Source organism: Oncorhynchus keta, chromosome 11, assembly GCF_023373465.1.
Source record: "Oncorhynchus keta strain PuntledgeMale-10-30-2019 chromosome 11, Oket_V2, whole genome shotgun sequence".
NCBI lineage: Eukaryota > Metazoa > Chordata > Actinopteri > Salmoniformes > Salmonidae > Oncorhynchus > Oncorhynchus keta.
This window is the reverse complement of record NC_068431.1, coordinates 46,974,096-46,991,320: the sequence shown is the minus strand read 5'-3', so window position 1 is coordinate 46,991,320 and position 17,225 is coordinate 46,974,096. Positions and strand designations below refer to the sequence as shown.

At 43.6% G+C, this 17,225-nt stretch overlaps 1 protein-coding gene across 7 annotated transcripts in view; it reads left to right on the top strand.

Annotated features, from left to right (window-relative positions):
* Positions 1-17,225, top strand: part of LOC118390400 (kelch-like protein 13) — a 100,028-nt gene that overhangs the window by 28,042 nt on the left and 54,761 nt on the right. For 2 of the 7 annotated variants that reach the window (XM_035780921.2, XM_035780922.2), the window contains exon 2: positions 4,209-4,282. The exons of 1 other annotated variant lie outside the window; for it this stretch is intronic. In XM_035780921.2, coding sequence (XP_035636814.1) covers positions 4,230-4,282 — 53 coding nt within the window. In that variant the 5' untranslated portion in view covers positions 4,209-4,229. Of the gene's footprint in view, positions 1-4,208; positions 4,295-12,136; positions 12,156-16,328; positions 16,753-17,225 lie in introns of those variants that run through there. 4 more of the 7 variants (XM_035780917.2, XM_035780918.2, XM_052457336.1 and 1 more) reach the window with 3 other exon arrangements.

Here is a 17,225-nt window from a genome sequence, read left to right as displayed (position 1 = left end):
AGTTTTATAATTAAATAACAAAAGGAACTTCAAATAGTTATCCTAAGCAATAAATAATGCATGCAAATGTTTTTAGTCTGCTGTAATAAAGGCTTTATATCTTTTGTTTTTGTTAGAACAGACTACCTGGTACACTTGTTTACACTGTTCAAAATGGTCAGAAATGTTTTATTAACAGCAACTGTTGGGCACACATCATACTCAGGAAATGCTTGCTCCTACAGTATACCCCCCTTTTTATTTATTTATTTATTATATATTTTTTTACTCCTTTTTCTCCCCAATTCCGTGGAATCCAATTGTTTAGTAGCTACTATCTTGTCTCATCGCTACAATGCCCGTACGGGCTCGGGAGAGACAAAGGTTGAAAGTCATGCGTCCTCCAATACACAACCCAACCAAGCCGCACTGCTTCTTAACACATCGCGCATCCAACCCGGAAGCCAGCCGCACCAATGTGTCGTAGGAAACACCGCGCGCACTGCGCCCGGCACGCCACAGGAGTCGCTGGTGCGCGATGAGACAAGGATTTCCCTACCGGCCTAACCCGGACGACGCGGACGAGGCCAATTGTGCATCGCCCCACGGACCTCCCAGTCGCGGCCGGTTACGACAGAGCCTTGGCGCGAACCCAGAGTCTCTGGTGGCCATACCCTCCTTTTTCTGTATCAGTAGTTTCCACAACTAAGTCAAATGTCTTCCACAGATCTGACTTCCCCTGTCCCTCCTGAGCAACCAGTAAACATTCACCCACTTCAAGTTTTTTTCACATTCTCCGCATCCATTTTGCTACAACAAACTCGCCCAGCATACACCCCTCCAACCAGACATCTACACATTTTCTGGATGCAGAATTCAAGTGAAGGTCAAGCAAATCATAGAGAAAGTAGGCTGTATTGCAATCATCTCTTATGGGTGGTTGAATGTTCATGGGCAAGGAATAATGAACTACATCTCCACCCCTCAACCAGTATTCAACAAGAGCACAGACACACCGGCCTCTATATTGCAGATGAGCTGAAGGCAGTCATCAATGACCTTGGACCACAGAAGGTATTTGCACTGGTGGCTGCTGTGCTGCTGTGACTGCTGGTGACTGCTGTGAACATGAAAGCTGCTTGGTATGAAGTGGAGAAGTCCTATCCTCACATCACACCGATTGGCTGTGCTGCTCATGCATTGAATCTGCTCCTCAAGGACATCATGGCACTGAAACAATGGATACAATCTACAAGCGAGCCAAGGAAGTGGTTAGGTATGTGAAGGGTCATCAAGTTATAGCAACAATCTACCTCACCAAGCAAAGTGAGAAGAATAAGAGCACCACATTGAAGCTGCCCAGCAACACCCGTTGGGGTGGTGTTGCCATCATGTTTGGCAGTCTCCTGGAGGGGAAGGAGTCTCCAAGAAATGGCCATATCACAGTCTGCCGATATGGACAGCCCCATCAAGAGGATATTCCTGGATGATGTATTTTGGGAGAGAGTGTTAAGCAGTCTGAAACTCCTGAAACCTATAGGAGTAGTCATTGCACTGATTTGAGGGAGACAATGCCATCCTGTCTGATGTTCAGACTCTGCTTGCAGATGTAAGAGATCTGTACTGCCCTGCCCCCTTCACTGTTGCTCCAAGCAGAGGAAACTGCAGTTCTGAAATGCATCAAAAGCGTCAAGACTTCTGCCTGAAGTCCATACACGCCGCAGCGTATATATTGGAGCCCAATATGGCCTGGACGAGGGCAAGGTTATTGGCAGTCTGGCGAAGTGCACTACCAAGCAAGGGCTTTGGGGTGGAGATGCAATATGGCAGTCGTGCCAACATATCTCATCAGCCACCTGGTGGAAGGGACATTGTGGATCTGAGGCTCTTTCCCTTGTGGCTTCCATCATCCGCCAAATCCCACCAACATCAGCCACTTCAGCGCGCAACTGGTCGTTGTTTGGGAACACACACCAAAGCATGCAACAGGCTGATATAAGAGTTGCACAATTGGTGGCCACCCGGGCAAATTTGAAGCTTTTGAGTCAGATAACGAGCCATCCTCAACAAGGTTGGAAAGTGACAATGAAGATGAGGCCGCAGTCTGATGTTCAAGAGGTGGACATGGAGGAGGTCCAGAGAGGAAGACAACCAAAGCTTTAGTTTCTAGACTATCATTTGACAGATGTATGTTGAAAATGTTTTTGGGAGATGCGATGGATCATTGTGGATCATTCAACAGTCTCTTTCTTTTGTTCTTCAGTGAAATCTTCCCATGTGACGAGTCAACTCATTTAATTAAAGATCAATTCGTAACTAAATATATTTTTATTTGTATTGGAATGATTTAATCACTTGCAATTATGTCTCCTTATGATAAGGTAAAATGTTTATGTTTCGGTCTCCATATGACATGGTAAATGTATCCAATGCAAAAAACATCTACATTTAAATTGTATTAATATTACATTTGCATATATTTCCATTAATTCCCATATATTCCAGTAATTCCCATGGAAAGTTTCCACCTCTAAATATTCCCCAAAATGTGCAACCCTACTTCCAATACACATTGCCTGTGAGCGTCAGAGGTGAACCAGTTGCATACACAGTTCGAGCAAGACATTCATCAGCATTTCTCTGACTACGTTCCTTCATTGAGTTAAAATAAACTTCTGATTCCAGGAGGACCATGAGTTGTTACTATCGGTAAGGTGTCTGATTAATAATTTTCACCTCGAATAGAAGTACAGGGACTTTTGTCAGAGGTTGCTTGTTGTGAGCGCTGAGGGAACTTTATGCACCTGGCCAGATGATTCTGCATCTTTGTTGCATTCTTCACATATGATTTGGCACAGTATTTGCAAATGTACACAGCTTTTCCTTCTACATTATCTGCAGTGAAATGTCTCCACACATCAGATCATGCATGTGGCATTTTCCTGTAAACATTAGGGAAAAAATACAATTCCATGTACAGATAAATAGTTAAGCAGTTAGTTTAAACAACTCCTTTGTAAGATAATACTTTGCTGTAGGCTACTATTTACTAGTTACCAAAACACATGTCATAAAATATCTATTAAAAAAAAAATATATATATATAAATTTACCAGAAAGCATGTAGTCCTTGGCTCACAGTGTAGTAGTTTGGGCTCAATAGCATCTCATTAGTGTGCAAGATCTTGAGAATCATGCTGTACATGTGATGGAAGAATGCACTGTGCATGCAGAGGATTGCAATTCCATTGAATGGGTATAGTTTAACCACAATATGCCACAAGACCTAGAATTGCTTTGTGTGTGTGTCCCACAAAAAAGGTTCACTGTTACCATATAACTTTTTTGATGAGTTTTGAGTTATTTAACTTCCAATTAAGAATTTCCAGAAATGTCCTGGTAAGTTTCCGACCCTTTGCAATTCTAGAGAAGACCAGCGTTGAAGGATATTGGAGATGGAAGACATACAAGTAGTTGGCAAAAATAGAAACAAATGAGGGACAAGCAGATGACTATTGGACGACTACTCAAGCAGTCCGGGACATTGTCATCTTGTTGTCCCTCATACATACAGGTGTTTCTATACAACAGTAGAGAGGGAGATATGAAACTGTCTTCAGACAGGCTTTAGGAAGACACGTTGAACTAATTAACAAGAATATGACTGCAGCAAATGTGAGCCAGCTTTGAGATAATTAAGTAAAAGTCGTTTGTGTTATGTTCTTTGTCCATGGCGTCTGATCTACAGAGGGCGGTGCGGGTGCAGGTTTTTGTTCAATCCAAGCAGTAACACACTTGTTCATCTATTCAAGTCTTGATTGAAGTCTATGATTAGTAGAATCAGGTGTGTACTGGTTGGCATGAAAAATAACTTTAGGGGCGATTATTATAATTTAAGTTTACATAAATGTCAGGTTAAGTTTGCAACATTTGGAAATGAATTAAAATATATATATTTTTAAAGGTGAGCTTAAAGGGTACATTCAGTACCCGTTAAGCCCAGTCCGGACTTTATACATATTTTATCAAATATATTTATTGTACATAAACAAATGGTGTAAGTCAAGTCATAAAACTTCACATGAGAGATTCATCTTTCATCTTTTCTTACAGGACTTAGGGCAGTATATGTTAGAAATGCCTAAGATTTTGGTGGGCTTAATAGGTGCACTTACCCTCCTTTGAAGAGTCCGGACAGTATCATTAATGCATTGTTGACCTGTTTTCAGGGGTGTGGTTTTGGCGAGGGCATGGAGCACCCTGTACACAGAGGGGAGACGATGTCCCTCGGACTGCACGACAGGTACTGTGCAATGTATGTCCAACTTTTTTTCTGCATCTATACACGATCAATCAACATTCCTCACTTTCGTCTGAAGTGCCTCATCTTAGCAGTTTCTGCTTTTCTCATGTTATGTGTGAATGTGTAACTTCAAACACTTGCTTTTCAGCTCAACTCACTAAAGGACTTCACTGTACAATTTCAGCAACCCATTATAATCCTCTCTCATCTCTTAAGTAGTATGTGAAGTAGGTTTTGGCGATACCCCGGTATACGGTATAAACGGTATATTTTGAAATACCGACGGTATGATTTTCAATACCGTTTAAAATGTTATTTTGGTGTTGGTACACTCCCACCTCGCAGTGGCGCCACTTATACGTTAAATATAACTAAGAAATCTAAGTTAAATAAATTACACTTCTCTTTGCTTATTTGAGCTGTTCTTGCCATAGACTCGGTCTTTTACCAAATAGAGCTATCTTCTGTCTACCTTGTCACATCACAACTGATTGGCTCAAACGCATTAAGGAAAGAAATTCCACAAATTAATTTTAAGGAGGCACCTGATAAATGAAATGCATTCCAGGTGACCACCTTATGAAGCTAGTTGAGAGAATGCCAAAAATGTGCAAAGCTGTCATCAAGGCAAAGGGTGGCTATTTGAAGAATATAAAATATATTTTGATTTTTTTGGTAACTGCATGCTTCCATATTTGTTGTTTCATTGTTTTGATGACTATTATTCCACAATGTAGTACAAATAAAGAAAAACCCTTGAATGAGTCGTTTCAAAACTTTTGACTGGTTGTGTATATCCAGCTAAGGGCTCCAGCTATGCATTTGGTTTGCTAACTGTCAAGATCAAGCTTCTTGGTTACAGCAGACTCATTGAATCCCCTCCTGGATCAAGATCCATGTGCCTCAATTGTTTTGTGCGTCCTCAAAGAATTATGTTATTATTTATATATATTTTTTAAATGGTGCCCTTTGTGTGCACATTGGGTAATATATACCCCGTTATGGTACAGAAAGGGTATCAAAATGTGGATACCGCCCCAACCCTAATGTGAAGTTAGACTAACATGAAAAAAAAATGTATTCTCTCCTTTTATGTCAGGTTTGCTCTCTTTCTCTCAAGGACAGAGATGGACATTTTAGTTTTAAACTAAAAATAATGTGTTTATTTTGATCATTGCAATTACTAACGGTTACATAATTTGCATTATTCAGTTTCTGTATTTGAACTGGAACATTCCTGTTAACTACCATTCATAATTACGTCTTAAAGTGAGACAAAGACATGGACTAAGTACGCAGTGTTCATGCAGCTCAGTGTGTGTGTGTGTGTGTGTGTGTGTGTGTGTGTGTGTGTGTGTGTGTGTGTGTGTGTGTGTGTGTGTGTGTGTGTGTGTGTGTGTGTGTGTGTGTGTGGGCTAACTTTGCTCTTTGGGCCTGTCTCCAGGCCCCTCCATAGGACGTGTTGTTTTTGTACCAGGTGACTAATGCCTTAAGCTGTGAGTGGGTTTTTATTCGCAAGTCAGCTACCATCGGTAACGCTAATGAAGTAGGAAGTTGTGTGATTGTGGAGCGCCATGGGAGATTACTCACAAGATCATGACTGTTGACAATTTTTTTTGCATAAATGATGCTGTTCTCTTGACTATCTTTTCTCTGTGTCCTCTCTGGCGCTGCTGTAGTGTCAGCGAGGTTTCTCTAAGCCCCTGTCATTTGTGCCTTTTTGTGTGTTGCTGCAGCTGTTCAGGGATTTTGGCTTCTCAGAGCACTTCATGAAGATTTTAGTGGAGTGCCTCAGCTGGAAACGCTTTTTATGTTACAGATTCTGCTCTAACTGCGTCAGTGCATTTAGGCCTATGGTATATTAGGACTGTGAGCTCTGACTACCGAAGTATACTGTTTAAAAAAATAAATAACAGTAACTGTTGTTACGTCTAACCTCCAGTCATTTTCGCGACCATAATATCGGTTGTATTTAAGGGCAGTGCTTCAGGCATGTAGATGTATTGTCTCCCCTCATTTATATTGTCTCCAGTACTTTTGAAGCTCAGATAATTGCATGGTATGCTTTCGCTGTAAAGCCTTCTTGAAATCTGACACACTGGCTGGATTAACAAGAAGTTACGCTTTAGTTTGACGTATGACACTTGTATTTTCATGAATGTTAAATATTTCTGTAATTTGAATTTCGCGCTCTGCAATTTCACCGGTTGTTGTCGAGTTGGGTTGCTAGCAGAACACCTGCGCCAGAAAGGTTAACCTCTCTGGTACAAGTGTGGCGCTAGCGTCCCACCTCGACAAACAGCCAGTGAAATTGCAGGGCGCCAAATTCAAAACAACAGAAATCCCATAATTAAAATTCCTCAAACATACAAGTATGATACACCATTTTAAAGATAAACTTCTTGTAAATCCAGCCACAGTTTCCGATTTCAAATAGGCTTTACGGCGAAAGCACACCAAACGATTGTTAGGTCAGCACCTAGTCACAGAAAACCATACAGCCATTTTCGAGCCAAGGAGAGGGCTTACAAAAGTCAGAAATAGCCATTAAATTAATCACTAACCTTTGATCTTCATCAGATGGCACTCAAAGGACTTCATGTTACACAATAAATGTGTGTTTTGTTCGATAACGTTAATCTTTATGTCCAAAAACCTCATTTGAAATTGTTGTGTTATGTTCAGAAATGCATTGTCTCAAACAAACATCCGGTGAAAGTGCAGAGAGCCACATCAAATAACAGAAATACTCATCATAAACATTGATAAAAGATACAAGTGTCAAACATACGAATACAGATAAACTTCTCCTTAATGCAACCACTGTGTCAGATTTCAAAGAGGCTTTAACGGTGAAAGCACACTTTGCGATTGTGTTAGGTCAGCGCCTAGACACAAACCCATACAGCCATTTTCCAACCAAGGAGAGTGTCACAAAAGTCAGAAATAGTATTAAAATGAATCACTTACCATTGACGATCTTCATCTGGTGGCACTCCCAGGTCTCCATGTTAGACAACAAATGTTTGTTTTGTTTGATAAAGTTTATCTTTATGTCCAAATACCTCCGTTTTGTTGGTGTGTTTAGATCAGAAATCCAAAGGCGCTCTCAACACCAAGACGAAAAGTCAAAAAAGTACAATAAAAGATAGTAGAAACATGTCAAACAATGTTTAAAATCATTCCTCAGGTTGTTTTTGTCATAAATAATCAATAATATTTCAACCGGACAAAAGCTTCTTCAATGGAAAAGGTAAACAAGAAATGCGCGCTCCCGATCACGTGCTTGGTTCATGTCTGGAAATTTCCACTGTCCTCTCATTGAACATGGTGTATCTCCCTCATTATTCAGAGTGAAAGCCTGAAACAATGCCTAAAGACTGGTCACATGTTGAGGAAGCCATAGAGATCGTGAACTGGGTCCTAAGTCTTTGTATGGTGGATAGGCTTTAAATGGAAAAACAGCCTTTCAAAATAATAGTACATCCTGGTTGGATTTTCCTCTGGTTTTCGCCTGCCATATCAGTTCTGTTATACTCACAGACATTATTTTAACAGTTTTGTCAACTTTAGAGTTTTCAATCCAAATCTACTAATTATATGCAAATCCTAGCTTATGGGCCTGAGTAGCCTGCAGTTTAATTTGGGCACGCTTTTCATCCGGAGGTGAAAATACCGCCCCCTGCCCAAGACGAGTCCGACGTCATTTGCAAGAAGAATAGACGGAAGAAAAGGGGGCGGAGGTCGGGTTGCCTTCTGAGTATTCGTAGGCGAGTGAGTAAAATTCCACTACCATCCATACTATTGGCCAACTTGCAATCAATGGAAAATAAAATGGATGATCTATGATTAAGAATATCCTATCAACGGGACATTCAAATTTGTAATATGTTATGTCTCACGAGTCGTGACTGAACGATGACACAAATAATGTAGAGCTGGCGGGATTTTCCATGCATCGGCAGGATAGAGAAGCTCACCATATAAGACGCTTCTAGCCCCTTCTTATTAATGGTAGCTGTTGCTTTTATACATGTCTTACTACTCGAAAGTCGTCTTAATTCTCGCTCAAAATCTCCCGTGGCTTATTTTTCAAATTGCCATGTTTTGTTTTTAAATGTCTGCGCAAGGTTTCATTGAGTTGTGAGATAGTGCTTTTGCACATTTGACACACTGTGGCTGAGGAAAGGCACTACTCCCAATATAAGTGAACCCCAAATCAATGTAGTTGTCATCATATTTGCACCTCTTCGATGGTCCAACATCCCTGTCAGTTGTTCGGTGCTTTCCCGGGTAAGGGTGCTGTAGCTCTTCGGCTGCATCAGATTCACAACTGTCAGTGTCCATGCTAGCTGGGCTAACAACAAATGTAGAATTACTGATGCTAACATTGGATGTGCTCGTGGAAGCAGAACAACTTCTCTTCGACAGATGCAGGAGTAGTACTGCTGGTAGTAGTAGTACTACCAGTAGAGCTGGTATGTGTCTATGGACGAGGGCCTTACTTTTTCGAAACTATTTATCCATTTTTGAGCAAACAAAATGAGCAGCAGCTACGTTTAACTACATACTGACCGTTAGTGGAATTCCCGCGAGAGAGTAACGGTTAATGTGATGTTTTATTTTTGGCAGTGAAACGAGGCTGCTCAGGCGAGAAACAAACCTCACGCAAATGCATAGCCCAGTTGGAAAATATAAATGTGAATCACGTTTTTATTTGGCGTACCCCCAACACCAATGCGCGTACCCCTGGGGGTACCAGTTTGTGAATACATCCTCTGGAGGAAGCTACAGACATTTTTGAGGAGGTGGACATGCCTTGTGGGCTGGTGTTATGGACCGTAGATATGTAAAGAGACATTTTTATTTTTTCAACACCAGTTTTATACAACACAACAAACAGTGTACTTTTTGTTAATAATTTAATGTGTATTTACCTGTGGAGGTGGCTGTATTTGAATTGCAGGGGCCAGGGGCACCAGACAAGGCAGCTGTGGTGGTTTGACCAGGGGAGATTGAGGAGGTAGTTGGTCCAGAGGAGGCCGCTTCGGTGGTGACAGACGGGGGCTGGTGGTGGATCAAACCGCCGACGATGGCATGGAGGAGCTGGTGTTTGTAATGCTGGGGTTGATGGGCTGACAATGGTGTGGCTGAGGGAGCAGGCACGCGGCCGCCGCCTTCAGCTGGGGACTCCGGCGGCTCCTGAAGGTGTTGCACACTGGGAGGCACTGGCGGTGGTGATGCACCTGTCAGGAGTGGTTCCAGTGGGGGCTCCAGCAGAGGCAATGGCGTTGACGCTCTCATCCATGGCAGCCCTCTCCTGTGCCCTCTGTGTTCTGAGGGCTGCCCAAAACACTCTTTCTCCTCTGCCCTCTCCTACTCACCCCTCTTCACTGGTGCTTGTATTCCTCCTCAGTGAGGCATGTGGCGACCACAGGGAGTCTTCTGTATTGGTCTGGCCGATACTTCAGGAAGGTAAGAATGTACCCCATGTCCATCCCTATCAGCCCCACCTCTATTACGGCGTGCTCTTCTAGGGTTGGGACTGGAGCTGGGACTGGAGCAGGGGCTGGGACTGGAGCAGGGGCTGGGACTGGAGCAGGGGCTGGGACTGGAGCAGGGGCTGGGACTGGAGCAGGGGCCGGGACTGGAGCAGGGGCCGAGGGTCCCCCTGTGGTCGCTGGAGAGGAGGTGCTGGTGGACGGAACAGTGCTACTGGTTCCAGGAGAGGCGGTGCTAGGACCCTGTTGGGACCAAGACTACATCAAACGGGTCCCTTCTATGGCTGAAGGGACAAAAGGGAAGAGGCCACACTTCTTAAACCCTTCCACTACAGAGTGCATGTCCTTGAAGTCCTGATAGGGTAGCGGAATACTCTGGCAAATTCTGATGTGTTTACCATGTAGGAAGTGGTCAAAATGGTTGAGGACTCCAGATACCTTGAAGAACTTAGCCTTTAAAGGGCCAAAGTATGCCAAGTCCAGCGGCTGCAGGACATGGGTGCAGTGTGGTGGAAGTATAACCCCTCCTTTAGTGCCGCCTTGAGCACCTCCGGGTCCATGTGGCTCTTGTGCCCATTGGAGAGGACGCTCCTAGACTGCATGCTGAATGAAGTGTTGAAACCACTTCTTGAACAGGTCCCTGTCAATGTAGCTACAGTTTGACTGTCCATACAAGGGGTTATATTTCAGTGTGTAGTGGCCGCCGGGGAAACACTTGGGGTAGATAAATGGGGGGGACGTCCTCCCAAGTTGTGTTGAAGCAGGCCAGCACTGTAATGTGCTCCTTGGTCGCTGGAGCCTGCTGGTACAAGGGAGCCAGCACTTTGTGCCTGCTCTGGTTGCTACAAAACCAAGACTCGTTGTAGTTTGAGATTTGTCTGGGTTTTTCCCTCCACCCACTTTCCTCCAAGTGCTTCTCATAAGAAGTGAAGAAGGTGTCCATCATAGTACTCTAAGCTAGCAACATTAGCAAATCTGGACATTAAATAGTGTGGTCTGTCACGCAGTCGAATTTTACAATATACCGCGTTTCCCACAACATGTTTATATACATTTTGGAAAACTCTCATAACATAACTTTACTTATTGAAATTGTAATGAAAATTGGTGGTCAGCTAGCTAGAAGGGAGTATTTATTTGCAAAACTTTATTTGCAAAAGTTGGAGGTGATCTGGTCCTCCATTCGCTAGTGTCTGAAGTTATGCTGTGCCCGATGTTGAATTAGCTATGCATGGGTACAAGGAACGGACCTTTTTAAGTAAGAGCTTAAAAAACGTGCGACAATAGCAAACCTATCGTCTCATATTATTGAACATGGAACTATTGTAATGAAGCAGTCAATGTAATACTTCAATGTGCTATATCATTTTCAAACATTTGCGAAAATGGAATATGTGGGAAAACGCTGTTCTCAAAGAAGCACCTGACTCAAACCGTTTTATGTGACAGAGATGAAGATATCAGTTTGAAACGTAAAAAGAGGGGAATGTAAATATGCAACAACTAGGATGGGTTGTTAATATGACTAGGATTGTGCCTTTGTCTTCTGGACAACGAAAGAAAATTGATATGAAAACCAGTAGAACAGGAGAGAAATGCTGTGAAACGTTTTTGGTTGCTAGCTTAATACTGTAGCTGTTCTTGTTAGCTGCTTCGTGCTGCTTCTCTCTCCCATTGCTCCCTGCAGCCTGTGTCTGTGACGAGCCAAGCAACGAGTCTCCGCTCTGTCTTGCTCGTGGCTAGAGACGGCCATTAGCTGACATAAGAAAGCTACTTTCTAACTCAATAAACTCACTCACTGTACATGACTGTTTTTAGCTAAATACTAATTCCAGTCGACTCCAACACTTTTCCAGTTGTTGAATTCTGGCACCAATTTAATTATGAAAATGAACCTATAGACTGAAAAGCATGACTCGTCAAATGTATTTTCAACGACTAACAGTTAACCAATAGCACCCCTGCATCCCACTTAAAAGATGTTTAAGAAAGATAAATCTCATTGACCATTAAGGTGAAAGGTAAAACAATCAGTGAAACCTAATACTAGTACCAGTACTATTTCACTACTCCTTGGTTTGTTTTATTTGGGCCTAGCCAGAGTTTGTGTTGTTTGACTAAAAGTGGATCATAACTAAAAAGGAGATGTTCCAAAACAGAGAATGTGAGAAGGCATTCATCGTGTGTTTCTTGGGTAGAGGTAGGCTCCTTTAGCTTGGTTCTAAGCTGCCTGCTGCTGCTGCACCCCTCAGCAGAGCTCCTCCGTCTTCAGCACCTGCTGGGCCTCTGCTTTCATCACGGATCCCTCTGATGCCAGGCTAACGCCCCTTTTCTGTTTTCGCTACCACAGTCTTTGAGATTTTCTACGCTGGGTGAGTTTCTCTCAACTATCACTTTCAGCAGAATTATTTCTCAACACAGAAATGCTTTGATAATGCCAAATGCAGATTATTTTCAGATCAATGCCTTTTAGGGCCTTTGCTTTTGTTTTTTACATGGTTCTTCTTAGTTGAATCTATCCAAATGTAGACAGTAGAGTGTTGTTGTTGAGGGAGAGCGATTCTAAATCACTTATAACAATTTGTAAGTCGCTCTGGATAAGAGCGTCTGCTAAATGACTTAAATGTAAATGTAACTGACATTTTGATTGATTTGATCGCCTGTGCCCTCTGGGCTCTTCACTTTGGTGTCATCAATGTTTTTCCATTCCTGTGACAGCTGGATAGACTGATAGATGTGATTAACCCATTTGGCTGTTGGTAGAGCATGGCGCTTGTAATAACCATGGTTGTGGGTTTGATTCCCGCGGGGGACCAGTACAAAAAATGTATGCACTGTGGTGGTTAATTTCTTTACTATCAAATTACGAGAGACTAACTTAACAAGTCAGAGTCATACTTAAACTAAATCTTTATTCACTTAATAATAAGGGAGCAGGTCAATACAGCACACACACATAAAGTGACTCGATTGAGTGCTCTACGATAATGATGGCTGGTCGACAAATCACTCTCAGATGATTCGTTGAGAGCCCCGAGACAAAGGTTCAAAGGTCTTTTATAGCCAAGATACACCCCCTCCAGTCTACATGACAAACAACAGATGTGTGGAATGGGTCACAAGGCTAAGATTTGTATGAAATATACTTATAATTCACAGCAGACAGTATCTGCTGTAAAACTGTTCGTGTTGTGTAGAAACCAGGGTCTGGCCCCCCAACTCCATACTGGTGCCAATTCCCCCTGGTACCCCAGCTCCATACTGGAGCCATCTCCCCCTGGTACCCCAACTCCATACTGGAGCCATCTCCCCCTGGTACCCCAACTCCATACTGGAGCCATTTTCCCCTGGTACCCCAGTACAGAAACATTAACTCATGCTCTGGAATGCGGTCTTGTTAGGCTTATCACCCAAAGACATGGTAAATCTCCTGTCAGTGTTAAATCTCCCAGAGGCCCATCCTCAGTAGAACATACACAGATGAAAATGGTCTAAGAACCCACTATTCTATTCCATAAAACAACCATTTGATGCAATAACAGTATTATAACATAACCTTGTAATTTCTCTCACAGCACTCACTACTGTAAGTCACTCTGGGTAAGAGTGTCTGCTAAATGACTAAAATGTAATAGATGGGATGAGGAACCACACTGTGTGGTGACAGCATGTGCGGTCAGCTGCTTGAGGGTGTGTCTGGTATTTAGACAGGCACAGTTCCTTCTGCATCCAGTAGATGGTATACGTTTGTCTGTTCTAGAGTCAGAATCTTGAGGGCTGTCTTGTTTGTTCCTCTTATGCTCATACAGGCGTGTACACACACCTACTGGCCAGTACAAATGTCAGACATAGGCATGGTGCACAAAAAGCAATGCACAACAATCTTATGGACAAGCAAGTGTGTGGATGGTCAACACTTCCTTTAATACAGTGTATGTGTTCTTTTAGTACAGTGTGTTCCTGCCAGAACAGTGATGGGGTGTGTGTGTTATAACGAGACTCCGAGAGAGTACAGCTGTGTTCCAGCACAGTGAGGGTGTGTTCCTGACTTTTGGCCTGTCTTCCAGGGTTGGTGTGTCTGCAGAGCTCAGGAGTTTCCCTTTCGTGCACTCTCTATCACTCTCGCCCGCGGCCCTAATGGCCTCTGAAAGAAGCCCACAGATCGATGCTCACCGTGGCTCTGATAAATGCAGCCATTGTCAGACTTTACTCTAAAAGCTGGAGGTATTTGGTTATGGAGGATCAGGTTAGCCTCCTCCCCTCTTTGTTCCCAGCCTGTCTTGTGCTTTATAGTGCTGTTCAGTTGTGGCTGGCAGGGCAGAAGTCAAACAGTTGCTTTGTGGTGGTAACAATGATGCAGTTTCTTCAATAGATGTTCGGATGACATTCTGTTTTTGAAAAAGGTATAGGTTCCGTGATGAAACATTGCAATGATTGTGAAATAATTAGCGCAGTCTTTTTAAATGTGCAACTCTGCATTTAGGACTATCTGGTGTCATGACAAATCCATGTTGAGATGTTTTCCCTCTCCTCTCCAATTTGATTTAGGTATGTGTCTAAATAAAGAGTTGCAGCTTAAGTGCTCCAGAAACAGGCTGTAGTGCAGTTTACTGTAACCTGCACGTGGAGCTCCATTTTCTGATCCGGAGGCAGTCTTGGTGTTTGTTGAATGAACATCTTCAACAATTCTTTGTTCACTCAGACAGACACCATTCATCATTTATTTTTTATTTTTTTAAATGTGCTGACATCTGGCTCAGCACCATCCCCACTCATCTGACAAAAGGCTTTTTAATCCCCTGTTTTCCTTTGTCTGTAAAAAGATTTAAAAAAGATTCTCCCTGCCAGGCCGAGACCGAGCACATGACCACCCTGCCTGACAGACCTGGCTGTGTCCTCTGTTGAATGAACTCCACAGTGAAGAAGTGGCCCAAGACATCATGGCTCCTGTGAAAATACCTGCAGTGGTTCTACTTGTGATATTCTCCCTCATTGTGGGACGAGATAGTGAGTCAACCTAGAGGGAGTGATTACGGGCAGGTTGGAAGACATTCCCTAATGCTCCAGAGTGAGAGAGCAGGAGAGGATTGACTATAGGGTTCCCATCTTGAGACACAGCTCCACAAGGGGTAATTTTTCACGACGTTGTGAGCAGAAGAGATTTGAGAAGTGTGTTGAAACAAAGGACTAAAGAGCGGGCTTGCCAAAAGGAAGTAGCGCACAGGAAATGACATTGCTATAGATTTCTTGACAGGGCCTTCAGAGCTATTCAGACAAGAGGAACTGTAATCGTGGAAATGAGCTGCACAACGCTCTATTCTTGGCTTTTATTTTGCTCTCGGTGCTTGGGTGGATGTTGGTCTTAGGAGGAGAAGAGTTTCAGTGTTTCATCTTGATCAGCTGGCTGCCTCAGGCAAGGCCAAGGCTGACTGCACACTGTGTTCCTGCTAGAGGGCTCGGTGGATGACAGCCATGCAGGGGACAAATTTTGAGGGGGCAATCTAACTGGATGAGTCCAATGGAATGAGAGATGGCATGTTCATTGTGTATACCAGTGTACAATCTGTCATGCTTGCATATTATGCTCATCGGCGTGGGGAATATACATTCCCTCCAAAGATGTAGGGGGCCATGTAGTCCATAGAACTGTAATGATATCTTTATGATATACTCTTTGTCCTACTTGGAATTACACCTATGCAGGTTTGTGTGAAGTCGCACAAGCTAGGTTTCCATCCAATTCGCGACAGATTTTCATGCAAACATTCAAAAATCTGCTTAAAAACAAGAGATGTTTCCATCAAATTGACTTGTGAAATGCTTGCGTTGTATAGTGAGTGTACCCACTCTGGTAGTGGCACGTGTGCTCTGGCCACCAGCGCTATCTGTTAGCTAGAGACTGTTAGCCACCAGCGCTATCTGTTAGCCACCAGCGCTATCTGTTAGCTAGAGACTGTTAGCCACCAGCTCTATCTGTTAGCCACCAGCGCTATCTGTTAGCTAGAGACTGTTAGCCACCAGCGCTATCTGTTAGCTAGAGACTGTTAGCCACCAGCGCTATCTGTTAGCTCGAGACCACCTATAGCGTTCATGATGACATTATTATGGACAAAATAGAGAGATTATTTTTTATTTAACGGCAGCCAAGCATCGATGATCATGTCACCAGAATAAGAGCCTCGATATTTATTGGAAAGGAGCATCAAGTTCATCACCTTGCACTTTCACCACCCTGTGAAGTTCACTGTTTATTTAGTCTGTAGCCTTATAAACTGCATGCTTTCCCGACCAGTTGTAGTAGGACGACAACACATTTCATCACGTGACTCCAAATTTACTTTGATATTTCTCAAAGAAATCCAAATGTAATTTTTTTCTTTCCTTTTTATATCCCAGTGTAAACTAGTAGTATTTTAGGCACTGCTCTCTAAGGGTGGGCAGATGCTAGCGTTTTTCCCCCCTCCCTTTATCTACTCCTCCCTCCACCTCTCCCTATAACAAGCCCAGCACTGCAGTCGCCGCTCCTTTAACAAGGTGGCACTGTTGTTGAGCTGCTGGGCTAGAGTTGGCACAGCCTCAAAGGGCGACAAGACCGGAGAGCTTTTCCCCCTCTAACAGGAGATGACTGTGAGTTGGCCCAGTAGGCACAGGAGATAGGATCCGTTGGCTTCTTCTCACTTCTGCCACTAGTGTCATAAACCTGTGTGTAGCCTGCACTGCTGCTGCCTGTACCACTCCACCCCTGTCGCTGCTGCTCTCCCTCCCTCTGATCCGAGTGGGCAGAGTGGGATGGAAGCCCTCGCTGGAAGTCTGTTCGTGGAAAGGCTCTTTGCCGTTCTTAGCGCTGTAGCTCCGTGCTGGTGACAACAAAATGCCGTTGAAATGGAAAAGCGGTTCTCCTGTCAGCTGGAAATTCCCAGTGCCAGTTCTTAAGACATCCAGGTCCTCGCCGCTCTCTCCTGCCTACATGTGAGTAAAGACAGAAATGGCAATCACATCTTAATAAATAACCATTTGTTATGCACATCATGCTATGGTGGTGGTGTATTTTCTGCTTTCTTTTTCAGTTGTTGTTCTGTCCCCCTCTCTCATTGCAGCCTAATTGGGCGGAATATGATGGGAGCATTGTTGCGTGTCGAGAGCGGTCGATTTAATACCCTCCTTTGTGCCTGGCCAACTAGCGGAACACTGTCCTCTAGAGCAGTGTGGCTCATTATCCATGGCCGTGGCCCATTTAGATTTTTCAGGGGCCAGGAACACGTCCGCCACCCTCCGCCCTCCTTGGGGCTGTGTTTATCCGCCGGCAAAGACTGCTGGCCGCCACAGCAAGCTTGGGAGGAGGCTGCATGCCTTTGTCAGGGCGTCTGGCGCACCCTGGTTTAGGAGTTATTGTCGTCTGCTGCTACTGCTGCTGCTTCTCTGGAGGGGGGAGGGCAGAATAG